Source organism: Alosa pseudoharengus, unplaced genomic scaffold (assembly GCF_046254945.1).
Source record: "Alosa pseudoharengus isolate Yale_2024_CS ecotype anadromous, Long Island Sound unplaced genomic scaffold, YU_APseudo_1.1 YU_APseudo_1.1_scf_23, whole genome shotgun sequence".
Classification (NCBI taxonomy): Eukaryota; Metazoa; Chordata; class Actinopteri; order Clupeiformes; family Clupeidae; genus Alosa; species Alosa pseudoharengus.
The window spans coordinates 27,681,270-27,708,306 of record NW_027468685.1 but is presented as its reverse complement, the minus strand read 5'-3'; the positions used below and the strand labels follow the sequence as shown (position 1 = coordinate 27,708,306).

Genomic DNA, 27,037 nt, shown 5'->3' with positions numbered 1-27,037 from the left:
CATAACCTAAGCCAATAACAGATACGTATATCCTGACCTACCCTGTTTGATTACACAGAATTCAACAGCCCTCGAGATACTGGTGACAAATTATGAGAAATCATGACCTCAGTGGCACATTAATAGTGCTCCTTGGCTCCTTCTGTGACTACAGAGCCAGACTCAAACCAAGGCCGCACCCCAGGGCTGAACTGGCACATTAAGCCTTAATGGACCGTTACAACATCATCTAAGACAGAAGATGGACGAGTAATCCAAGCAGACCGAAGGTCAGGAAGGTGCCGCTTAGTGGCACCTCCAGGGACAACGATGAGAGACATGTCACAGAGGCGGCGTTCGAGGGCACATGGAGATAACCGTCCAGCTTGAGACAGGAAGTGGCGCTGGCTCCGCAGCACTCCTGGTGGCATCGGTATTTGTACAGTGAGAAGCAGGGGGCAGCGTGTAGGCAGTCAGCGCTGCAGCCAGCTGTCCAGGTGGTCTTGGACTCAATCCAACTTACCTGGCGAAGTGTCCGCTTCAGCTAGAGGGAGAACAGTTGGCAAGGATGGAGCTGAGTCAGGGATGCTCTAACAGAGAGGTTCATTCCTTTTTAGAACATGTCTGGGTGAGTTCAATGTCAGAAGATCAAAGATCAAAGGTCATACAAACATATTTGTGTCTGATATCATGTTTTGTAGGAAAACATGTCTTCCATAGGAAAAATACTGTTGATCTAATAGATCTAATACTGTTGATCTGTTGTAGGTATAATCTTACTTCACAGAAATTCTCTTCCATCTTGCAAGGCTCCTCTGTGGCATTTACAAACCGAAAGCATCTCTGTCCAGTACAGGTAAACATCTTACACATCTTCACCTGGGGAACCAAGACCAACAGGTGGTATAGATCAAAAGACAGGCTCAGGTAAAACACAAACCAAGACAGGCATTATTGTTTTCACAAAGAAAGAGTCCTAAGCACTCAGAGGTATGACTTACATTTTGGCCAGTGATAGGTGAATAGAGGCCACCTGCTATAGGGGATATGCCTTGTAGGTGCACATACTTTGATGTGGTATTGGCATATGGAAACCCTGTAACTGTTAATAAATGTAAAATGATCAACATTGCTAGTTGAATACCATGTCAGTTCATGATATATTAAATGCATTTTTGACTTTGTATATAGCAGGTACACTATAGCTTGAGACAGGATTGTTTTACCTGGATTGTGCATTTTAGATACAAATCCTCCATTAAAGCTGGCACTAGTGGGGTGTACTGTTGCTGACAACCCCAAAGTCTCCTTGCGTGTGTAAGATTCTGCAGGGCTGTTGTTTGACTTTAGTTCCTTTGTATTGGCAGACGTGGTCCTCCTGATGATGTCGGAGTTCTCCTGGGTTCTACTGGGTTCCAGGTTCTCTTCCAGAGGTGTGGTTCTCTTGACCAGTGGATTTTTTTCAGTCATGGCGGAGGGGAGCACAGTTGTGGGCGCCATGATCAGATCTTTTGTAGGATATTTTTTCTGATCAGAAAAATAGTGTTGAGGTAAGTTTTGATTGGCTGTTGTGTTTATACTTATAGGCTACACTTCCAGACCTCTCAGGTCTCAGGAGAAATACTTGTTAGTAAAACCTACAACTAAACATGGTGAAGCAGCTATTAGTTGCTATGCAGTTCAGCTCTGGAACCAACTTTCAGATGAGATCAAAGTTGCCCCAACTGTAGCCAGTTTCAAATCTTCAAACCTTGAATTTCCCCTTGGGGATCAATAAAGAATCTATCTATCTAAATCTAGGCTTAAGATCAAACTGTTCTCAGATGATTTCTGCTAACTGCTCATTGCCCAGTTCACAGAGCACTCTTCGGGTGAGTACTATTGTTCCTTGTAGCACTATAGCCGTCCTTAGTTGGGCAAAGGGGGATTCTGTGAAGTAGTTGTCATTCTAACAGAACAGACAGATGGGCATAGTCAGAGTGTTTGAGGCTTGAGAGTTACAGCTACAGAGAGAATAACGGAGTGTTAACTATTATCGAGCCCTATGGTTGGGCATTTTGGCCCTGAAAAGAAATCTGTGTGTGCGTGCGCAGCTTGGGCCTACTTCAAGAATCTCCATAGCGTGCTGCTGTTCATTGGGTGTTTGACAAGTATCATTATTACTGAGTAATTATTCTATGTTGTTTTAAGTCTTTTAATTATTACTTTTTAAACACTTTAAAACTATTGCCCTTTGCTTTTATGTACTATTACCTTGTGTTTTCTTTTTTATTCTTTACTTTTTAAACTATTCTTTTGACTATTGCCCTTCTGTGCTTTTATTAGCTATTCCTGTTTGCTTTTGTTTATGTAAAGCACATTGAATGACCTCTATGTATGAAATGTGCTATATAAACTTGACTTTGTATCTAAGATAGTGTACTAAATAAGCACTGACACATTACTAAAACAAAAGCCTTTTAGGTATTATACTTCCAAAAATAGATAGAAACTGTAAATGCTGCCTTATATCCACAATTTGAAGTATATTTATGAGATAAACAATACCTCTTCGAAGTCTTTGCTGCTGTATACTGGTATACTGGTGAGCATTTCCAATGAGAGAAAAACTGTGAACAATTCAGGTGATGTTAGACAAGAGGCAGGGGATCTGTTTCATAAACCATGTCATAATCAATATTTGATATATTGAAAAAGCTACAGAGAGATCAAACTACTAGAGATTCTTACTGAGTAGAAATCCAACCATCTTCACTTGAAGAGAGATCCACACTGCAATAAATCCATAATTTACATTAAATGAACGATACAATTATAATTAGATAACTTTGTGAATTTAAATGTCATTATTACTTCACTTCAAATAAATGTACCAGAGGTGAAAGAGTAAAATATATCAAATAATGTTGATTAAAGCAATTAACACAATCTTAACCCACACACAAATAGTGCTAAAATCAAATATATTACTTCACATTCCCTTCTCTCTATGTGTGTGTGTTATGTAAATAATTGGACTGGTGCATAAAAGACAATTGTTGATGTACTACACTTGACAGAACACCTTGGGGCAATTAACGGTCACAGTTGTTTGGTCAGCATTTCCCTGAAAACCATTTAGTCTGAAGCCCAACCCAGACAGCATGGCTATTAGGCAAACCTCACTATTCACTTGGGACGGTCGCCCACATCAAAGAACTTGAGAGTGGGCAAAGCTAATAGCAACTGCCCTGCTGTGCTTAATCAAGTCCTTTCAGCCAAAAGAAAGTTTAATGACTAATCAATTTAAATTAAAATCAGTGTTACTGTTTTTCATATTCTACTCCAATTTGGATGGCATACCCCCAGTGTGTTTTAATGAAAGGCGAACGGAAGCAGAGATTCTGTTCACACTCAACTTAAGTCATCAGAGAAACATTTTAAATAACTCAAACATCCCCACAGGAGTGTATCAATCTTCTATGCACCCTGAAATCAAATGAACAAAGGTTTCTGGCACTGACACACAGCCTCATAAAGCTAACACCATTCAGCCCTGCCTTCAGTCTTAAATCTCTAACACTTGGTCCTTCTCTCACAGCCTGGGCTGCCTAACTCCAGGAGACCGTTGGTTGTTCAAACCTTAAATCTTTTTTACCTCATCGTATGTCTTACCAGATGTCACTGCAGTGATGCCACAAAGCACGAAGCGGCGTGATGGAACAATGGTGGACCGTGCCGCTCGCTCTCTTCCCTTTGAGCGTGCTTGGCTAGCCGTTCGGTTTTTAATTACAGGGAGGTGCATCCCTAGACAATTAAAAGAAACAAAAACACACCATCGAAGACTGGCAAGGACAAGATACAGGGGAAGACATGAGACATGTGGGGAAGGACACAACTTTACAGAGCGTCCCTGAGATATATTTTGCAATTTCATTCTTATTGAAATCAACTTCACTTTCAATACAATGGTCCATTATTGGAGAGTGGCAAAGACTGTGACTAAAATACATTTAGAGTGTGATACTATGATGGTTTGTCAAGGTTAGTGTGATACATTTCTCTCCAAATCACTATTCTAATATTTGTGTGTGTGTGTGTGTGTGTGTTTATGACATGGATATTCATTGCATGATCCTGAAATTATACCATAGCATGTATAGCAAGTCATAAAATAAATTCAGACTGAATTAAATATACACAACCACATTAAGATGAAGAATACAGACAATTTATTAAATGTAGCAAATCATCAGTTATAAACATATCCTCATCTTACAGGCGCTACAGAGAGGGAATGGTATAGCATAGAATGACCACTAGCTATAAAAACAACATAAAAATAAATCCCTAAAAAGATACACAAAACCACTTGTGGTCAAAAAAATGGCGTTGGGAATGCCGGATGGATGTTCTAATGTAAGAGGACCCTACCAGCTCCAGAGAGGGGACAGGCATGTCCACAAGTGGCTTTGTGTTTAGTCCACTTTCATTTACAGATAACCCTGTCCCTGCATGTATGTTGAACTGGCTTTTACTCCTTTTCCTCCATAAAAGAATCTTTCCTGGTTGCCGTGCTTTCGTCGGGTCTGGCTCCTTTACAGAAGACCCTGTCTCTTCAGATCCTCGTAGGTCTTCTTATTGACCACGTTTCCGCTCGAGTCCTCGTACTCCTCCTGCAAGAGTGAAGCCAACAGGTTATGAGATTATGCTCTACATGACATTACTGAAAGCCAGACAAACTCAAGACTGCAATGTGTATTGAGTATTTTCTGACTTGTTTACTCCTCCATCCAAATCAATTGACATTTTTGTTTTCTTGGGGGCTTTTTTAGAGAGAGTGACAGGAAGCAAGCTGGAGAGAGAGATGGGGCGGGACCGGGAAATGACCTGGGTTTGACTAGTCCATGTGGCACTGGAATCAGTCGCACCACAACTCAAATCAGTTGACATTTAACCAAATACAGTCACAAGAAGTTGTTTTAACAGGCTTGCTATTCTCAAATATTTGCACTCCAACACTCTTCAATCCTAAGAAACGTGGACAAATTCTACTTCCATTACTGAACGCTATATAAATGTGACATTTTGTTGTTGTTCAGCAGTCAGGGATAGCCTAGCTAACGTTGAGATGGGGTCTGGGAACTAGACATTAATTTTCTCGTATTTGAAACGTGGTTTACGAATGCCCAGAGCCGTTTATTGGGCGCTACGAATGTCTATCAAATGCGTCTGTACATAGCTCATAACGGCTTCAGTGTGTTGTCATCGTCTTGCTGCCCTCCCTCTGTTCTGTGAAAGGTTCCTTCGTTGAGGTGAAAACGAAGTCCATAGAATCCAGGCTGTCTAGCAGCTTGAATAAAATCGCGCGCGTAAGGCAGCATGGGAAAACCCAGGCTAAGTCAGGGATGGAACCCAGGTCGGCCGTTTACATTTACATCTATTCATTTAGCAGACGCTTCTCATCCAAAGCGACTTCCACATGTCAATTATAACTTGGGGTTAAGTACCTTGCTCAAGGACACAACGGTGGAAGCTGGGTATTGAACCCACAACTTTCAGGCTGCTGCATGCTAGCCCAGCTCCTTAGACACTACGCTACCACCGGCCCATTTACCAGGCAGTGATGCTACACCTACCTCTGTATCAGGCTGCCACCTCTCGGATGCCTTCTGTGACTTCAGTTTGGACCAGACTGTAAATAACATTGTCAAAGACAAGAAAGTCAAATACCACAACAGAAAAATAAAAGCATATGTTGACAGAGCATGTAACAGAAACGGACCCAAAAGGGCTTGTTTTAGTGGCTTTATGTTACATTTTATATTTTAGCTATAAACAGGAAAAGATGTAAAATTCTTTGTGCTGTTGGTTGGGGACTTCCCACAGCAGCCGGTCAACAACATAAAGCAGGATAGAACAGGAATGTACATGGAACGTTAACGACTACCTTCAGATGAATAGGGAATGACTGAGGGCATGCAATAGTGGAATACTCACGTGAGACGGCGTCTTCGATCTGGGTGACGTTGGCGAAGTGAGCCGTGTTGGGGATGCCAAGGCAACGCATGCCGTGGGCGTGGCGCCACTCCTGAGAGGAAACGACACAACGGGAACGCGTTACACCTCAATACCACAGGGCTCTGACAAAATTCAGGTGCTTTTATTTTGAAACACAAAGCTGCACACTGCAATGAAGGTCTTCTATACATACAAGGGGTCTCTCAAAAACAAATAACATAATTATCACGTTGTTAACAAGGGGCATGTTTTTTGCTGTTGTTGTTTGTTTGTCTTTGTTTAAAGTCTACACTCACAATGGATATCATTAGTAGTATATTGACCGTTACACAACTCAATTTCAATTTAATACCACTTATAGAGCGCCAAAACATTGCACATGTCTCATGGCTCTTTACAGAGTGTTAAAAAATCAGAGAAGACCCATGAGTAACAGGGGCGAGGAAAAACTCCCTAGAATTGGAGATACATGTAGGAAGAAACCTCGAGCAGATCCACGACTCAAGGGCCTGACCCATCTGCCTAGGGTCAGATGCTGGGTCCCATTGAAATAAGTTATTAATTACTGCTAGGACAAAAGGGGTTCTATGAGCGGTGATATCCTGGGCATAACCCCACTTGGACACATATAATAAGTAGTATATTGAGCATAACTAGTATTGAAATCCCTGCTAAAGCTGGATTAAATCCTGGATTGGATTTGGCACAGGCCTCTTGGATCTGAGGCAGATTAGGACCTGATCAGTTCCAGCACATCTATATCTGGGTACAAATCTAAAAACAAAAAATATCATAATTCCACATGACAGCAAAATATCAAAAATCAAGTGTTATTATTATTTTTTTTTACTTCCGATGGCTATTTGTGTTTGGTCACTGCAGATATCTTCTAGCGGATGGCATAAATAAGTGTAGAACTCACTGCAAAGTGCCTCTGGAAAGCCTTGGGTCCGCGGTATGTGTAGTTTCCACAGATCTCACAATTGTAGTTGATGTTCAGGCCGTGGAGCTTGTAGAGCCAGTATGGTATGGGCTGGAGCACAGAGATAGGGGATAGAAACATTTCTCATTTTTGTTCAGACACATTTATCCAAAGTGACTTACGTTACATATTACAAGGGCCGTTCTCCCTAGAGCATCTCAGGGTTATGTGCCTTGCTCAAGGGCACAGCGGTGGAAGCCAGGATATGAACCCACAACTTTGCAGGCTACTGGATGCTAGCCCAGCTCCTTAGCCACTACGCTACCACCCACTGCCCCCAAAAATACAACTCATTTACTGAAAGACACACAACAACTGAAATCCTCCATGGCAAACAAAGAAATAAGCCTTTTGTTAAGGACTTAAAACTTCTCTCCTGTCATATTAGATGTATTGGGGTTTTAATATAGCCTTTATTGATAGGACAGGACAGGATAGGATAGTGGAGAGTAGACAGAACATGGGAGTGGGAGAGAGGAATGACCTCAGGGCCGACCCAAAACTAGACCTGTGTGTGGTATGAGATGCTGCCTCTTGGGCCCTAGCCCCTAGTGACCCCCCTGCCCCCGATTTTGATTTTAAAATCAGTCACTGTAGCGCCAGTAGCATGAGAGCGGAGTCCTACCTTGCCATCCCAGCCCAGGGGCAGGTTCTTGGGGTTGTAGATGATCTCGTTGTCCTCGTCTTCGCTCTCGCTCTCGCTGGGCTGCTCCTCGTCCTCCTCGTCACGCTCCTCGCCCGTACGCGCCTGCTTCCTCTGAACGTTCTCGTGAGTCAGTTGCCTCTGCTCCTGTAGTTCACAAACATTACATACACACATAAACATCAGGGCCGTAAACATCACAAACATTACATACACACATAAACATCAGGGCCGTAAATATCACACACATTACATACACACATAAACATCATGGCCGTAAACATCACACACATTACATACACACATAGAGATCAGGGCCGTAAACATCAGCAACACAACTGGTTTTATGCACCTGTTATAAACAACATGGGATGCATGGAATGGGGTTTACCATTTCATATTGACCAAAACATGTTTGGGCTGCAAGCATATTCTTATTTTCCGCCATTACATACAATCAAAAATATCAGCTCTAGATCAGTTCTAATGGCACAGCAGAATACCAAAACACTAACCCTGCAATGACTTCAATTTACCTGATTCAAAAAGAAACATGTACCACTTAGTAGAAAATGCTGTCCCTAAAGGCTGTGTATTTCATTTGTTTTGTATAGTTATATCTAAGTTAATATACACACTGCATAGCCATTTAAACCAGAATACTAAGCATTTCAGCTTTGTATAGCTGTGGGTGACAAATACATTTTGATTTGATTTGAAATCTGCTGCTGAGGAATGGCACTTGTGCCAGCCTACAGTACAGTAACTCAGGGCCACAAATTGCTCTTTCTATCAGCGGACCACATAAAATATAACGATAACCGCAAACAAGTATCGTTCTAGCTAATATGAATGACGACGTCCACACATAAACTACAACAATAATGACATGAAGAATGATATCGTTGGGGATCACTTTCGGAACGATTTTGAGAACAATAACAAGCTGACAGCCAATCAGAATCAATCAAATTTTAGCCATCACATTCATCAACACAAAGAGAGACTTTTCTTATTGTTGGTCAGTGTGGAAGCTTTTAGCGTTGTAGTTATAGGTTCGATTAGATTAAACGTTATTGTCATTGTGCAGAGTACAAGTACACAGACAACAAAATGCAGTTTGCGTCTAACCAGAAGTGCAAAAAAGCAGAAAAGTGCAATGTGATATACACAGTATAGACAGGTGGTGCCTAAACAGTATAACATATATAGTGCAGTGTAGACAATAGCATACAGTTAAGAAGGTGGAATTGTTTACAGTAATATAAATTAACTATAAATATGTGCAGCGTATTAACAGTAACCTTATGTATGATATGCAGTGTATTAACAGTAATATATTATAAGAAAAACAGAATAAATATGGATATTCAGTATGACCCGTATAGACAGATATATCATTACAGTAATCGTTCCTGCTATGAATGGTCCTTAAATGAACTCACCCCAAGGATCTCCACGTATTCATAAATTTGGGCCTCGAGGAAGCCAATTTCTTTGTTCCGCTCGGTGTCTCTGTGAACAGTAAGAACCAGAAGGTCAACATGTGCATCATACAATATGTTCACTTCTTTGGGAATGTTAAAATGCATTTCTGTAGATTAAAGACTTGAAATGTTCTTACTTTTTGGGGCCTTTGGATTTGGGATGCTTAGCGAAAAGAGAGGGGTCCAAAGATTCCATGGATTTGCCCTTGGTGCTGAACAGCCTCTGAGCTCTCTCCTCCAGAGTACTGCATAAAGAAAGAACAGAATTATAGGATAGAATTATGGTTTTGATAGGATTTATATAGGATAGAGTTATAAATTGAATCACAGCTAAGAGATCGTAGTATTAGAAATTCAGTCAAAGCCAAAATAAACCACAGCGATTCTGGTACAAAATTTGATTTATGGGTGTAGCTTTAAACATTTTTTTTTTTTTTTAAACTGAATGTTTACACTTAACTATTTATTAATAGGATAAACCATTTGAGATGAACCATGTCATTTTCAAGGGGGTCCATGAGGGACCATTTCCAATATTAAAAACCCTGCTGTTGATGGTCTATAATATATTTAATATTATACTATAATTATAATAATATAATTATATAAGTATGCTTAATTGAAATGCTCAAATAATTAAAATATGTCCAAAAGAGTAAAGAAGAGGGAGAGGGGGATTTCCCCCATCACACGGAGAAGCACACTCACCCTCCACACTTGAGGCCCAGGGCCATAAGGGCGGACTTCAGTCTGTCCAACCCCAGAGAGGCCAGCTCCTGCAGGGACAGAGAGTCAAACAGTGAGGCAGGCGCCACAGGATCAGACGGGTCTCAGGACTAAACATATGGTGGAGCTCATCTTGCTCCACAAGGTGCTGACTATGGAAAAATAATGACTACAGCAGTGGCACTGTCGTCATTTTACAAAGAGGGCATTCCAGAGTGCATTTCCTGCAACATTCCATAGGCAGGATTCTATAGATATAAGATATGGAACGGTTGGAAACATTTGAACAAAAAATAAATAAATATTCCCTGTCATCCTCATATAAAGCATAAAGCAACAATATCAGAAATTCTTTAAACCAGACACTTAAAATGTGTTGTTAACCATTTCATCTTACTTTTCAGCTGTTTTCCAACATCATGCCGTTCTGCATTTTATCATGTTAGATTATGTAACGCTTGCAAATGTAAACCTACCTCCCAGGAGGAAAAGGCAGACAAGTCCAAATGAGCTCCAGCATGGGTCAAAGCACTGCTGGTCTCTTTCTGTTGGACAGAGAACACACATACACACACGCAGACACTTTAAGGTCATAGCTCTATGAACAGCAGTCAGTGCTTACCAATGACTGAAGTATCCCCATTAAATGATTATCCAGAAGAAGCTAAAAATAACATCCAATAATATTCACAGGTCAAATACTATGAGGTACATCAGTTTAAAACATCCTCTCTCTCTCTGACCCATTCACAATGAAATCTTAAAGGTGACATATTCTGTGTTTTTACAATAGTTGTACCCAAAGCAAGAAAGAGTCAGGTATTTAGCAAACGGTCGTATCCACAAAATTCCATTTTGAAAACTCTGGCTTTGCGTTTCATGTGGATAGCGAATCCACAAACATCTGAAAACGACGACATAGAAACCCATATTCCTTTCCTGATGGGACTTCGCCTGTTTGATGTCTATTAACTCTCCATAACTGACTTCAACTTCCGCAACTAGCCTGGCAGCGGTGAATGCAAGACGTAGACCGAAATACAAACTTTACTAGACTTTGTATTTGGTAGCATCGGTAGGTCAATTAAATTCAGCATTTTACTTGCTGACAACTGCATGAATGGTCATGTGATTTGTGCAAACGATCAAGTGACCCACACTCCAGGTTCTGTACAGGTGTCCCATGCAGACAAGATTCAGAACCTGCAGACGTGCATACGTGGGCGGACAACGTACTTAAAATGAAACAACGCCTTAAATCGAAAAAGGAACCGTGTGGATGGAGCCTGAGGACACGTTCACACACTCACCGGCCATCCAGGAAACGTTCCAGCCTCCCACTTCTTCTCAAACTCCACCAGGATCTTGCCGTAGAGCTCGTTCTGGTCCAGCAGGGGCTTCACGCGGTCAGTGTAGTCCTGAAGGTACTCTATCAGCATCTCCAAATACCTGATAAGATCAGGACATTTTTACATTAACATTTATTCATTCAGCACACACTTCTCTCCAAAGCAACTTCCATATGTCAACTATCTTACAAGGGCCATTCTCCCCAGAGCAACTCAGGGTTAAGTGCCCTGCTTAACATTTCAGGCTACTGCATGCTGACAGATCCTTAGCCACTCTATTACAAATGTACATGTACATGGGTGGTGGTAGCACTCCCTTTTGAAGAAACAGTTGCTTTATTTCCTCTAAAATTTTGGTAGATGTAAAATAGAAATATGTTGTTTGCCCATCAGTACTTGTTTGTGTAAATCAACAAACACAAATACATCTGAATGAATGTATGACATGATTAGATTATGAATTAAACTTATTTGCTGTGAAAGTTTTTCAGCCCTGTTGCTTAATAGCTTGGTAATACTTGTTCATTACACTTGTTCCTGGTTTAATCCACCTTTGATTTTTAACATGAAAAGCATGTCAATTTACATGTCAATCTCCACAAGGCTATTGTTCTTACCTTTTATACTCTGCATTCTTCCTGTCTTTGGAAATGTCAAACAACTGATCGAATGAAGACAGGTAGGAGAGGTAGTCTAGTTTCTGACAGACAGAGAGGGAGAGATACATCAGTCATCAGTTTGAACTTAAATGGTCTGCATGCTGGATGAAAAAACAAACCTGAGGTAAGGAAATATGCCACAAGCCTACCTCTGCACTCTTCAGGTTGATGTACTTCAGGTAGCAATCGTGAAGATCCAGGTAACGGCCATAACCCTCCTCATCTGTAAACTCCACAAGATCTGGACAAAATAAACAGCAGTCAGTGAATGCAGAAGAAACACAGGCCTACTGCTTAAAGCTTAAATTTTATTCTAATGCTGCAACTGTAGCTCTATAGCTTAAATGTGTAAATGTTTATAGCTTAAATTGTATTCTAGTGCTACAACTGCAGCTCTTTAGCTTCAATGTTAAAATGCTAAATGGTAATAGCTTAAAATAAATGTTATTCTATTGCTGTAAGTTTGGATAAACGCGTCCGCCAAATGAATAAATGCAAATGTTGTTGAGGGCATGGCCTGGAGCCTTTGGCAGACACAGGTGTAGGAAAAGGTACTTTGAAGAGGCCTCTCTCACAGACTGTGTCTCAAACCGCCTACTTGCACACTTCAACTACTTAGTTTCAGTATATAGCCTGTCCTTAGTGAGTTTGTGGAATGGTGGGATGGCTCCTTTTTGGAGCTAAATATCACAAAGACCAAGGAGATGTTCATTGACTTCACCAAGCATGGAGGATGCAGGACTGCAACCACAATCCATGGGGAACCAGTTGAAGTTATACATGAATACAAATACCTGAGCACTGTCATTAATGACAAACTGCGTTTTGACTCTAACACAGAGGTGATTCTTAAAAAATGTCAACAGCGGCAGTATTTCTTGAGGAAGATACACTCCTTTGGAGTGAGCAGGGAGATTTTCAACATTACACCTCCTTTATTGAAAGTATAAGGACCTTTTCATCTATATGCTGGTTTCACTCCCTCTCAATCAAAAATAAGAAACACCTCCAGAGCATTGTGAACACATGTTCTAAAATCATTGCCCACTCTCTTCAGGCTCAGACATCACTACACGCCAAGGCAGCACTAAGGAAAGCCAACAGGAAAGCCCCCTCCTCCTCCTGGGACGAATCCCCCTTATACACCTGTCTCTCTTGTTCTTTGTTTTGTCCTGTCTTATATGTCAGGTTCATTTTAAAAAGACAAATTTCAGGTATGTTATCTTACTCTGAGCCTCCTCACTGGGGTTGTCCCTTGCTTTCATTAACTCGTCAAACTCCACCGACATAGGAACGCAGATCTGAAAATAACAAACACAACACGCATGTATGAGAAATATGCACACACGACAACTAAACAAGTATAGATCTAATCAGTCAAAATCTCACTTCATTGGGGTGCTTGCGGTGGAACTCCTTGATCTGCTTCAGGCGATTGTAGAATTCCGCAAACTCATTAGGCCCAGAGATGGCGTTCAGCTCATCCTTCCTCATCCTGAACAGGTGAAAGTAAACAAGTAAACCGTGTTTAAGGACAGTGTGTCACAGGAATTCTCAGTATTCAATTATATCAGTACAGTATTTACTGCATTCAGTCAGAAAGTTTGCAATGATCAATATAACCAAATGGGCAACTCACCCATCTTTATCCTCGTAAGAATCCCTTAGATTTCCACCGACTTCCATGTATCTCTAAACATATAGAACATATCAAGCGTTAGGAAATTTTCAGCGGACTTTGATAAAAATGGTTTAAAAAGGGAAGTGACGAAGATCAGAATTTACTTACATCCAACATAGCTCTGGTGCGGTGATCAGAATTGATTTGATCTCGCAGCTGTTGGGGAAAAGTAACTGGATGAGTATTTCAGCATAACTATTCCATCACATCAAAAAAGCATTTAGCAAAGCCATCTTAGTAAACTAAAAACATTAATTCCAACCAACATTGCTTGGTGGCTAACAAAGTAAGTTTGTGTTTATCAACTGACTTCACGTTACTTTAATAAAGCACTTCAATGACCACTATGATGAAAACAACAATGCAAAAACAAGTATGGCAAGGTCAAAGCAGTACATCCCATCTAAAGCAATGCAGCTAAACCTTCTGATGCATAACATATATTAAAATGAAATGTAAAGTTTACGGCCCTAATGTGGAGGCAAATAGCTAAATAGATTAGCTAGTTAGCATACCGTCGTTTTCTTGTGCAGCATCTCTTTTGTTTTTGTGTCCATTAGCCTCTCCCTTTCCTCGTGATATCTGCGTTGCTGCTCTAAAATTGTCTCCATGATTTCTGTCAAACAAGACACAGGACACTAATAAATACTGGTATTTCCCAAGAAGATCTCAGGCCACCCAAATAAATGAATTCGCGGTAGCCTACGATGGTCGTGCGTGAGTACACGCGGAAGTCGGTCCGTAAAACTTTGAATGGGAAAGAAACAGAAACTTGGAAATAAATGGTTCCGGGTGTATTACTGGCAGGAAAGTGCAGGAGGCTGACATTAGGCTAGACACCAAAACAGATAATATAGCCCATTATTTGGAATAAGCTTATATATTTGAAAATAATAAAAACATTGCAAATCTAGACTTAGGCTACAGTTTAATGAGAAAATCACTGAAGGTAGCCTAACGCCTACGTGACTGAGTATAACAAATAGCCTAAAATCAAACACACAAATCATATAAATTATATATTTAAAAAATCTATAGTATATAAATATAAATATAACAGATAGATTGGGGAAGTAGCCTAACAGAATAGGCTAATCTATTTTATTAAATAGACCAAAAATTGGCCTTTGTCATGCAATGAGAATGAGGAGCACACACATTTTACACCATTACTTTTTGATCTAATGTGAGGATGTAGCCTAGCCCTACTAGCCTACATTATTACCTTGCATTGCCCAAACATCCATCTAATAACCAGTTATATGGAATGCTGACACCCTCTTGTGGACAATATCCTGCAGGCCTAAATACAAATCAAATGCAATAGATTTAGGCTGCCCTTTATAAACAGGTCTGCCACCAAACTTAGGACATTTTTCACTTTTTTAAAAATTCTGGAAGAAATAAATGTCATGCATTTTGAGGTTGAAAGGGAAATAACTATATCTGTTTGAGTGTGAATAAGTATGACTGAGACACGTTACATTTCGTTCGTTACATTTTCATAATAGGCATATCACTCTAGGTCACCCTAAAGCAAGACTCAATTTTCTAAGGGAGATAATGCAGGGTTTATTGGAAAATGGGAATTGATGCTCACATTGTCGTAGTTGTCATCGGGTTATGGACAGCACAGAATTTCAGCTCTTAAGAGCTGGAGAAGGTTTGAATGTAAGAGTTCTAAACACTCGTAGCCAAAGAGCAGCTGACTCACACAGTAGAATTGTTCACACATAGCTCATGCTTAGACACATTTTGTCTCAATAGCCTGCTTACTTTGATTTAGCCTGCACCAAGCTGCGACCTACCCCTATTCTTCACACCCATACTTCAGTCGCTGAAACACACACACACACACGATTCGTGCGCGCACCCGTGGAGATGGTGCTTTAGAGCGCGCTCGGAGGCGGTCCGGTTGCCTCAGAATTGCTCGGAGATATCAACGAAAGAGCGAAAGCGAGCGGACCCGCAGTCATAGCTGAGCACATATTTCGGAGTTGATCGTAGAGATTTTATTTAGCTGTCGGCGGCCCTTGACAGGTAAGCTCGTCAGTCTTTTGGTGTTTTGGGTCTTAGCCAGCCTAAAGTAAGCTCTAAATGCCCCATGGATCCATAGGGCTTCTTCGACAGGGTGGTGGGGTATTCTCTTGTCTTTTGTGCCGAGACAGTTTTCGCTCTCTTCCTACCAGAAACATCTTGTTTTTTAGACATTAACACGGGCTTTGACGGCACTGTACTAGGGGAACCCGTTGATTACGAGACCCTTTCTGGCGATCAGAGGCTGCCTCGGCGAAAACAATCCCGACCGACAGGCGAGTTCTCCGAAGAATACATTCGGGGCCTCCTCAATTATCTCGGCCACAATTCGCGGGGCTTCTCCGCTCCGTTCGCTGACCTTCCATGGCAGCGAGTATTTTGACAGTTCCGCGTGACAAGTGAGACGAAATATTTACACAGCAGAGAGCACAGAGCTGTGCTGCTCACATCGAGGGATTTTTTTCTCGCTTCCCCTTTCTTTCCAAATGACATGATAAACAGGATTACCTAATCAATTTGGCACAGGAACTCGATAACCTACGCATAATATCTCTATAACAAGACAACCATGATTTCATACTTTGAGCGTTGTCTCACGTTTAACAGTAGGCTAAGCTATCTGAGTTTTCTCTGTGACTAAAAGCAACCATCACCTGCAATAATCTGAATCGACTATGTCATCTGTTTAATGCAGTTAGATGGCGGTTTTATGGCTCCGGTGGGCATTTTGAATGTGTGCAATTTTACCTGCACATTTTAATAGACTAGAATAATGCAAATTACTATTGAGTTCACATTATGCTGATGACTATTATATTTTACTGTAGGCATACTTTTTTGTTTTAGTTTTAAACATTTATCACATTTATTTATTCACAGTCTCCAAAACCTGAACTATTTCACTAATCTATTTTGGGTCATCAAAATATGGTTAGAAGCCAAAGACAGCAATTACGAAGCAAGGGGACTTTATTAGGTCAGAGTTTTAATTCGATATATCAATTGACCTATTTCATTGTGCCCCCACAGCCCAGGCATCACTGAAGTAATCCCATTTGTTGTTTAATATCCCTGAGTGGATGGACTGGCGAGTGGCAACAATTGAATTTCAGTGCTTCCACATTCACTGCAGTTTCTCTCGAAAACACCATTTCCTATTGTGTCAATTTTGTTTACTCCTCAGATCACCTGGGGAATTGTTTGGGAAGTTGGGGCTCATACCCCTGGTTTGAAAAGAATAAGTTATTCTTTTGACATCAGTCAGGGTCAGGCATCTTTTGCTACCTGGATCTCTCTGCGTTCCAATTAAAGAATAAAACAACATCCCTTAGTGGAGAGCAGAGCAGATGTATAAGCCTATTAACTCAGATGTCATTGAAGCAAATATGCATTAAATAAATACTTTGTAGTAATTGGGTGCATGTGTAAGTCTACACAGCGATATGTCTGTCCTTTGGCTGCAGGAGCTTTCCAGGTCAGACGCCTGAGCCATGGCCTTATCCAGCCTCACAGTGTGAAGTAGCCCTATAACCCACAACCTTTCTTTGCGCCAGCGGACAGCCGGGCTGTCCCATTCTGTCTTCATAGTTCAGGTGTCTGCCGCTGTCTGGCTTAGCCATTCCCACTTCACTTTGAGGATGAATGAACCTTCGTCACCTTGAAGCTTTTAAGACTTTGATGGGAAATTGAATTTCACCCAGTGCGACCTTGTAGGAGAGCCTTGATTATAGACAGAGTCGTGCGTGATAGACTCTCTTAGGCAATGTTACCCGGCTTGTGATTATGACCTTTAAAAAGCCCTCGAAGGGAATAATATCTCATCACAAATGTCCCACTGTCTGCAGAGTTCTGTCTATGTAAAGAGGTCTAACATCTACTATGAGTGACTACAGCTTAAAATTCCATGAACGTTGTCTTGTCAAGAAGCACTACAGAGGCATAATAGCAAGTGACCCATTCCAAGGAGTCTTCCTATTAGATAATCTCTCTCTCTCTCTCTCTCTCTATTTATCTGTCTGTCTCTTTTTTCTGTCATTCTCTGTCTGTCTCCTATCTCTCACACTCACACAATGTTTCTCCTTTTTATCTCCCATGCTCTCATTTCTCACTGTCTTCCTCTTCTGCTTCCACTCCCTTTACTTCCCCCTTTTCTCTCTCTTCTTCTTTGGGTTCATCTTCTTCTACTGCTACTTCGTTCTGCTCTTCTTCTGCTCTTCTTCTTCCTGTTCTTTCCTCCTCCTCCTTCTTCTTCTTATCCTAATGTCATCATCTTTTTCTTCATCATCATCTTGTTCTTGTTGTTTTAATCATCTTTTTTCTTTCTCTCCTTCCTCTTTTCCTTCTTGTCCTCCTCCCATCTTCTTGTTGTTGTTTTCAATCATCATCTTTTCTTTTTCCTTCTTCTTCTTCTTCTTCTTCTTCTTTTTCTTTTTCTTCTTCTTCTTCTTCTTCTTCTTCTTCTTCTTCTTCGTCCTCCTCCCATTTGCCCCCAACAGGATGTCCAGTGAGGTACAGCAGAGGCCGGACGACAGTCCCAACACCAGCGGCGGCAGCTCGGACGCCGAGCAGCGGGAGACGGCTCCGGCCGAACAGGCCCCCGAGAGGGAGCGCGATCAGACCCAGCCCAAGAAGAAGGAGGCCAAGATCTCCAGCAAGACCGCTGCCAAACTCTCCACCAGTGCCAAGAGGTAGGCCTGCCTGCTCCCCTCTCCTCTCGTTCGCTCTGGAAAACCCTTTCATGGAATCTCGGCCCCGGAGCGTTGGGGAATTAGAATCACAGGGTCTTTCAAACCCATTGAGTGGGGTCCAAGGGAGAGGCTTAGGCTTGTCAGGGGAGAAAGACCAGCTGGTTCGTGTCTTCTGTCAGTGTGTGTGGGGTCTGGTCAGACAGGCCTGTGCGGCCTGTGTGGCTCTCAGCTGAGTTCCATAGGTCTTTGACCTTAGCTCTTGAACGAGTCCACAAAGGCAAAGAAGTATGAGGAGTATGAGAGGGATGTCTGTCTCTTCTGCCCCCTCCAATCACCCACACCCCCCACCCAGCCAGTTCTTGCCGGCAGTTATGTAGAATGCCACGGTGTGTGTGTGTGTGTGTGTGTGTGTGTGTGTGGGGGAGTCAGTGACTGCTCTGATTTAGCTATGCGCAGTGCAAGAGGGCATAAATCTAAAGGTTTGGTGTCAAGTGGGGGAGAAATCAGAGAGCGCACGTGCAGCCTCCCACTCTAGCTCTGAAATGTGCAAGGTGAAAGCCTCAGTAAATTAGCCCCTCTCTCCCTAGTGTACTCACTATCTTTTGCCATCCCTCTCTCTATCTCTCTCTCTCTCTCTCTCTCTCTCTCTCTCTCTCTCTCTCTCTCACTCCCTCGCTGTTTCAACACACCACCGTGCCTTCTGTGTGCACAGCCCTTAGCCTCTCACTGGTGGAAATGTGCCACCTCAGGAAAAATACCGCAGATCAAATTACACAGCATGCAGTCAAGCCCACAACGACTCCATAACCATAGCAATTTTATTACACAGCCGTTGCAAAATATGTCCCCTTTTTTCTCTCTACTTCTCACAACCCCCAACCCCCCACTTCCCTTCAGTACCCCAGACCCCCCACACACACACACACACACACACCACCACCAACCCGACCGACCCACCTGGAGGACATAGGAGACAGCAGTTTCAGTAAAGCTAAGAGGTTTAATATCGGCACAGGTGCAGCGGGGGCTTTGCTTTCTTCTGTTGTTTAGCGACTGCCCGGCGTCCCTGTGGTGGAGTCAGGTCAGTCGAGCTGTCCTTATGTTTGTGCCCTTTGCTCTTTGTGAAGAGCTCAAAGAGATAGAGAGAAGAAGAGAAAAAAGATTAATAGAGAAAGGGAGAGTTTAATAATCGAGAGAATCTGAATGAAAGAGATGTCAGTGCCTTGTGAAATTGAAGAAAGGACTGTCTTTTTTGCTCACTAAATTAGAAAAAATGTGATGCTAGTCTGCTACTTTCAAGAGACCTTTATTCCTTTTTAAAATGATGGATAGGTGTTGACCCCCCCCCCCCCATACACACACACACACACACACACACACACACACACACACACACACACACACACACACACAGACACACAGACACACACACACCCCACACCTTACCCATAACATTGTGATTATGTGTAATCTAAATCTGACAGCCAACAGCGCAGCAGCTTGTTGTCAGATGTACGAGATCATCAATAAGTGGTCATAGCTAAGTAAACTGCAGCTTGTTGTCAGATGTACGAGATCATCAATAAGTGGCCATAGCTAAGTAAACTGTCAATAATCGGATCCACATGCTCCTCTGGTTCTAAGCTTCTTCCTTGGAGGGAGCGCACGCTGTGGCAAGATGTGTGGTAAGATTATACACCCTTGCAACATGAACCAACTAGCCCACAATATTTGTTAAGTCGTAATATTTTATACAAGAAAGAAAAAAAAGTGAGACTGTTTGGTTTTATGGCCACGGTTATGTAATGAGCAGATTGTGGTTGTGAAATCGAACCTCGTTTGCTCTCATCGGTCTTGTAGACGCCAAGCAGCCTGTTTATATTGTGGCCCCTTCTCTTCTGGTAATGCTGTTTCGCAGGAGGACCCTCAGAGACCGAATAAAAACCCGGCCGAATAAAAAATCCATTTTATTTCTCAAACCAGAGAGCTGTGATTGTGTTTCAGCACTCCCAGGGATTCCGGGCGGCATGCGCCGGGCGTTCCATTTTTATCTCGAGCACACGAGAAAATAGGACTGTAATTTTCAGGCGAGCCGAGACCTCGTCTTTGCCTTTACAGTATAAAAACTCCTCATACAACTGGAATCACACTCATACACGCACACTCACACACACATTCACACACTCAGACACACACACACACACACTCATACACACACACACACACTCACTCACTCACTCACTCACTCACTCATTCTGCCCCCCCCTCCCCACCACCTCTCACTTTGTTGTTGTATTTGTGACAAGGTTGGGTTTTGTATTCAATAGACGTCTTAGATTCTGGCATCTGGCAGAGAATAATGTTATTCACTGTGTGTGTGTGTGTGTGTGTGTGTGTGTGTGTGTGTGTGTGTGTGTTTGTGTGTGTGTTTATGTGTCTCAGTGTGTTTATGTCTGAGTGTGTGTATGTGTTTACATGCATGTAAGCCTATGTGTGTGTGTGTGTGTGTATGTATGTGCTTATTGATTTTTCCTCTTTTCCTAGAAGAATGTGGTGCGATGTGCATAGCCGAAACATGCTCATTAACCGCCCAAACCCGCTCTGTGCTCTATTTTCACTACACAGGATCCAGAAGGAGCTGGCGGAAATCACTCTTGACCCACCCCCCAACTGCAGGTAGGAGGCGGCGGCCATTTCGGCTCATTTGTGTTTTGGTTTTTACCGCCCGGTTGAGTGTGCTCTGCGTGCCCATAGCATCTGTTGCTTGGCTGCAGCGCTGCGCACTGAGCCGGGAGGTTGTTGTGGTTTTTTTTTTTTTGCACTTTCCCCTGAAAGCCTTGCGTAGAGGCAGATGTGTCTGGAATAGATTATTCCTTGGCTTTTTCTGTTTTGTTTTTTGCGGAAGGCATCATGTGAGCTGAGTTGGTCCCAGGTTCTCTGCACAGAGACGGAAACCTTATAGTTTCTCCTTTCTATGGATTTGTGTGTGTGTGTGTGTGTGTGTGTATATATGTGTGTGTGTGTCTTTGCTCCTTTCTAAAGCAAAACAGTTCAGTGTTGCCCATTATGAATATAGAGGATAAATGATGGCCCTGTCATGTGTGATTGACATTGTTTCGTCTAGGCATCAGTTATACTATGGATTTGTGTGTGTGTGTGCGTGTGTATGTGTGTGTGTGTGTGTGTGTGTGTGTGTGTGTGCGCGCGCGCACGTCTTGCTTGTACGTGTGTTTTATATGTGTCTGTGACTGCGACTGTGTATATACATGCCTGTATGCATTTGTGTATGTGTGTGCGTGTGCGTGTGCGTGTGCGTGCGCGTGTGCGTGTGCGTTTGTGTTTGTGTTTGTGTATGTCATGGTGGAGGGACCGGTCTCCCAGGGGAGGTTTCATAATGCAGAGGGGCGTTGAGTGGTGGAACCGGTCCAAGGGGGTTATTTCCACACACACACACACGCACGCACACACAGGCAGTTGACCATGAACACGGAGGTCACACTACTCAGCCATCAATCACACACAGCCTATGTGTGTTTTTCCCACTGAGGACTTTAAAAAGCCAGTCAGCTGTTTGTTGTCATTGGGAAGAAAGCCTCAAGGAGAGAGAGAGGGAGAGAGAGAAAGAGAGAGGGGGGGGGGTGGTAAGGATGTGCTCGTTAACATTGAAGATGTCTGTTTCCTGGAGAGTGAATTGGAATAGTTAAAGGGAAAATCCACAATACGAGCTCCAAAACATTTCATTATATTCAGCTAATTGCTTCTCACAGTGCACTAGCTGTCTGTTTTGTGTAGGCTCAACAAATGAGAAACATTAGAATAGCCTGGACCAAGCCAGTCACTGGTCAAGCCAATCACTGGTCAAGCCAATTACTGGTCGAGCCAGTCACCATGTTGCTTCAGCTGCACGAAGGACACTAATTAAATTGGTAGTTGAGCTCAAATATCAACAATCCCCAACTCTGATTTTAAGAGTGAAGGAACATACAGTATTTCTTAGTGACTGATCCGTGTTTCCAAACCGTCTCATGGCAGAATCAGAGCACGTCAGTCATTTTTTCACTCCAGTGTACAGGCTACTCTTTGTGGAAACGCATTTCTTTTCTTTTGCACTCTTTCACCAAGCGTCCTCAACTTCAGCGTGCAAAAGGAAATTTCATGGTCTGGCAGCGTTTGTGTTTGCGAAGAATGACATGACAGGTCTCCCCTGAAACAGCATTGTCTTGTAGACTGTCAGTCATGATGTCTCACACACACACACACACACACACACACACACACACACACACACACACACACACCATGGTAGATGTCTGTACTCGTTGACCTATTTACGGACGGACGGTTGACTCAGCAGAGAAGGGGTTGTTCCACTGTGGAAAACTGAAGCTCTCAAACTCCAAACTCACTCCTAATTCACTCCATGCATAGGCTACTGCTGCCATTAGGAAGGAGCATTCTAATCGTTTAGAATACCTGCTGCTCATCATGAGCTCATCTAAGACCAGCACAATGTCAACAAAATTACATAGACGCTTTTATCCAAAATGACTGGCAACAATGAGGAACATTAAAGAAGAAATGCAGAACAGAAGGGAGATGAAATGGCGTTAACCGAAAGTGGAAGAGTCTAAATAGAAGCTCGGTTTGATTGTGTGGATTGTGAGAAAAGCCGACAGAACAACAACATTATCCGCGTTGACCGGCCAGCATTCTCTCCTTCTCCCACACCCGTCCCATTCACCCTCGCCACCCAGCACAGGCTGACCGCTTGATCTTGAGTGGGAGTTAAAATGCCTGACTTGATGAGTGACTTGATCCTTTGTTTCTGAGGAAAAAGGCGGTTTGAATGATTGTCTTAATCTTAATCAAAGATCATTGTGTTGTAAATTGTTTTACAAGGAGATCAGTGCAACGTGTGTGTGTGTGTGTGTGTGTGTGTGTGTGTGTATGCGTGTGCGTGAGAGTGAGAACTTCTGTTTGTGCCTGTGTCTTGGCTAGAGAAGCCGGTGTTGGATTTCTAATTTGGTGCCCTTAATCATAGGAGGCGAATGGCAGGCGGAATCAAAGCCCTACTGGGGCTGGGGCTGGGCCCTGTCCTGCTTCACTAATTGGCCTGACAGCCTGAGAGAGGATGTTTTTGGAGCGTGTGTGTGTGTGTGTGTGTGTGAGGATTTTTGGAGCGCTGAGGGGAAGCGGTTCAGATAGGTGAGGGAACAGGGTGGGTGCGATGTGTGTGTGTGTGTGTGGGGGGGGGGGGGGGGGGGGTCTGGGGTGCACCTCATTAGGTGGTTGGTCTGGATCCAAAAGGTTTGTTCCGATTCACAGGCACAAAGGAGGAAAGAAAAAAATGGGGGGGGGGGTGGCTTGTGTATAATGGAAAGGGGAACTGAGGCGAGACTGAAGAATATATAATATATATAAACACATATGTAAAAATAAACACACTTTTGTTTCTCGCACATGCATACAGTAATTTCCTGTGTATAAGCCGCAGGACAGTGATTTATGCAAGTTTAAAAAACGAAACCATATTAATACTACATTAACTGCCCCCGTGTATTAACCCCATAGCTGAAGAAATTTTGCAAAATCAATGTATAAACTGCGACTAATAGTTGGGAAATTACGGTACACACACATTCTCACGTGCACACACAGTCTCTCTCTCAAACACACACACACACACACACACTCAGCCGCACCCCCTTGTTGTCTTTATTGGGCCTCAGCGGGCTTATGATAAGAGTTTAAAGCAGTGTCAGAGCTCGTGAAGGGGGGTCCGCCTCAGATGTGTCCAGCGTGCTGAATCTCATTTGAGGGATGATTGGCCGCGTCTCCTAAAAGGCAGGGCACACCATTGACATTTGGTGCCACGCACGCCAAGATATTTTTGCTTATTTAATCATTTTTGTCACCCTGACACTGAATAATTAATTGGATGTGACAGGCGGACTGGAAGGAGATGTAAATAGCCACACACACACACACATACACACACACACACACACACCAGACACATTGCATTATCCCGTAGCACAACTGAGGCCCCACTACCCCCCCAGAATGTATTTTAATTACCATATCCTTTCAGGAGCCCACCGGCTGCCGTTTAGATAAAAATCCTTCCCTTGGCAGAGGGAAACAATGTGCATTTCCAGAGAGGATTGGCCACCCTCCATATTTTCTTTCTTTCTCTCTTTCATTCTTTTTTTCTCTTTCTCTATTTCTCTATCTCTTACTTTTCTGTTCCTCCCTCCCTCCTCTCTCATTTCTTTCTTTCTCTCTCCCTCCCTCCTTCTCTCTCTCTCTCTCCCTGTCCTCCTTAATCCTTGTGAAATGTGGCACTCTGTTCATTCTGCTTGAGCGGAGAGACTCCCCAGGGTGCTCCAATCACAATCTAAACAAAAACGAACGCCAGGCAGGAAGACGAAGAGGAGGAGAAGGAGGAAGAGGAGGAGGAGTGCAAGCCCCAACGTCAAACACCTCCTCAAGCACGGAGCCATCCACCCCCGACTCCCAGCGGCAATGATCACTCGTCCGCTGAATTAACTAACCGGCGCGTACATTTGGTTGGATATAAATTTACATGTGTGGCAGTGATGGCTGACCTCCTCATAGAGCTGAATTTAGAGAAATAACGTTAAGTGTCCACTGCAGAGCGGAGCGGTTTATATTACATGGTGATTTATGGGCCAAATCGCACGGCGTAGCTCTTTCTCCTTGTGGGTAACCTCTTTCAGAGTGACTCATTACACGGTGGAATGGTGTGTTCTCTCACACACACACACACTGTACCACACACACACACAGCAGACTAATGACCACACTGTCGCCCTTTCCTTGGTTTTGTTGATAGATCCTCCCTCCTTTCTTGGCCTCCTCTTTGACTAAAGCACACACACACACACATACACACACACACCACTCTTTTGTCTTGGCAGAAGAAAGGCAAAGCTGACCTTTTAGTCCTGGGGGGAGCTAATGCATCGCTTCCGCTTGTAAGTGCTTTTTAAACAGAGTGGTGAGGAGTGAGGACTACCTCTCCCCAGCAGTCAGGGACAGGCCTGAGAGAGAGAGGGAGAATAAAGAGAGAGAAGAGAGAGAGAGAATAAAGAGAGAGAAGAGAGTGAGAATAAAGAGAGAAGAGAGTGAGTGTGTGTGTGTGTGCTTTGACTATGCTGGCACCATCCTTTTTACAGCACAACATTCTTTTGTTTGTTGTGTCTTTCAAGCTGTTTATGCTCTTGCCCAAGTTCATTCTATCAAAGCCACTCTCCTAACCTGCAACAGAGCTAGAGCTATATTCTCCTCCTCTTTGGGATCTCAAACATAGCAGCAGTGTGATCGCAAATCGTCTCTCACCATCTCCTGAAAACACACACACACACACACACACACACACACACACACACAGGCACACACACACACACACACACACACACACAGGCACACACACACACACACACACACACACACACACACACACACACACACACACACAGAGCTGTTGTTATTGACTGCACAGGCAGGCTCTGGCCACCTGCCAACTCAGTGTTTGTGAGGAAAACCAGCAATGATAGTGTTGTAATAACAGAGTTTAGCAAGCTGGCCAGACAAAGTTGGCAATCCTTGACCGCATGGGTGAGGGGGTGGGTGGGCAAGAGTAAAGCAGTTACAGGCAGCAGAGAGAGAAAAGAAAAGAGAAGAGAAGAGAAGAGAAGAGTTTTATTGTTTGTCTGCCTGGCACCTTTTCAGAGGGCCTTTCAGAATTAATCTGTGAGAAATGTGTGTTTGCCTCTTTGCACTCTCCTCCTTGAAGCAGTGAAAGTGGGGGGGAGAGAGAGAGAGAGAGAGAGAGAGGGGGGGGGGTGAGAGATGTTAAGCACTTTGGATAAGATCGGCAAGAATTCTAGGATTGAGATGGATTTTGTTACTCTTTTTATTATTTTTATTTTTTCGTGCATGCGTGCGCGCGTGCGTGTGAGTTTTGTGTGAATTTGTGTGCTTGTCTGTCTATAAGCACTGGTGTGTGTGATTCAGAGGTGCGTATCTGTTCACAGGTGTGTGTGTGTGTCTGTGTGTGTGTGTGTGTCAGTTTCACTTCCCCAAGACTGCCTCTCTCATCTCGTCTCATCTGTTTTTGTGCAGTGTTATCAGTGCCTGAATGTCAGTGGAACTCTCCTATGAAGTGTTCTCTGCTGTTTAATAGAGCAATGAGCTTGTCTGCAGAGACTCTCTCTGTGTGTGTGTGTGTGTGTGTGTGTGTGTGTGTGTGTGTGTGTGTGTGTGTGTGTGTGTGTGTGTGTGTGTGTGTGTGTGTGTGTGTGTGTGTGTGTGTGTGTGTGTGTGTGTGTGTGTGTGTGTGTGTGTGTGTGTGTGTGTGTGTGTGTGTGGTCATGCTGGTTATTTGGAGGTTTGCAACAGTTGATGTAGCAAGAGTATAATAGCACTGATAGAAGAGCCTCCCCCCACCCCCGAGCAACACACAGGTGAGCGTGAGCGTGTTCGTGATATGTGCTTGTGTATGCTGTGTGTGTGTGCATGTGCGTGCGTCTGTGTGTTGAGCATTGACTGTGTGTGTGTGTGTGTGTGTTGATCAGAGAGCGGGGGTAGGGTGAGTTTATTAGGAAGCATCCAGCAGTGCCTCACCAGCTGCTCTGTTTGCGGCAGCAGCAATCTCCCTCTCTCCCTCCCTCCCGCTCTCCCTCTCCTCTCCTCTCCCTCCCTCTCCCTCTCTTGTTTTTCTCCACTTGCTTTTCTTCCCTTTACTCTTCTGTCTTCTTCTCTTTATTTCTCACATTCTCTCT

At 43.1% G+C, this 27,037-nt stretch overlaps 2 protein-coding genes across 2 annotated transcripts in view; one reads left to right on the top strand and one right to left on the bottom strand.

Moving 5' to 3' along the window:
* Window positions 1–4,173: 4,173 nt before the first annotated feature.
* sf3a3 (splicing factor 3a, subunit 3) lies at window positions 4,174–14,238 on the bottom strand. The gene is made up of 17 exons (XM_076302209.1): window positions 14,022–14,238; window positions 13,615–13,662; window positions 13,465–13,517; window positions 13,215–13,320; window positions 13,054–13,126; window positions 11,975–12,066; window positions 11,784–11,866; window positions 11,128–11,266; window positions 10,294–10,362; window positions 9,800–9,867; window positions 9,229–9,336; window positions 9,050–9,119; window positions 7,587–7,751; window positions 6,902–7,012; window positions 5,959–6,049; window positions 5,598–5,653; window positions 4,174–4,634 (listed from the first exon to the last, which is right to left on the bottom strand). Exons 1-17 carry the CDS (start codon window positions 14,115–14,117, stop codon window positions 4,557–4,559), a joined length of 1,506 nt encoding a protein of 501 aa, XP_076158324.1. The 5' UTR covers window positions 14,118–14,238; the 3' UTR covers window positions 4,174–4,556.
* Window positions 14,239–15,395: 1,157 nt separating this feature from the next.
* LOC143141005 (ubiquitin-conjugating enzyme E2 E2-like) overlaps window positions 15,396–27,037 on the top strand; it is a 52,424-nt gene continuing 40,782 nt past the window's right edge. The window contains exons 1-3 of the mRNA XM_076302208.1: window positions 15,396–15,546; window positions 18,039–18,230; window positions 20,856–20,906. Of these exons, the coding sequence (XP_076158323.1) occupies window positions 18,040–18,230; window positions 20,856–20,906 (242 nt within the window). The 5' untranslated portion in view covers window positions 15,396–15,546; window position 18,039. The remainder of the gene's footprint in view (window positions 15,547–18,038; window positions 18,231–20,855; window positions 20,907–27,037) is intronic.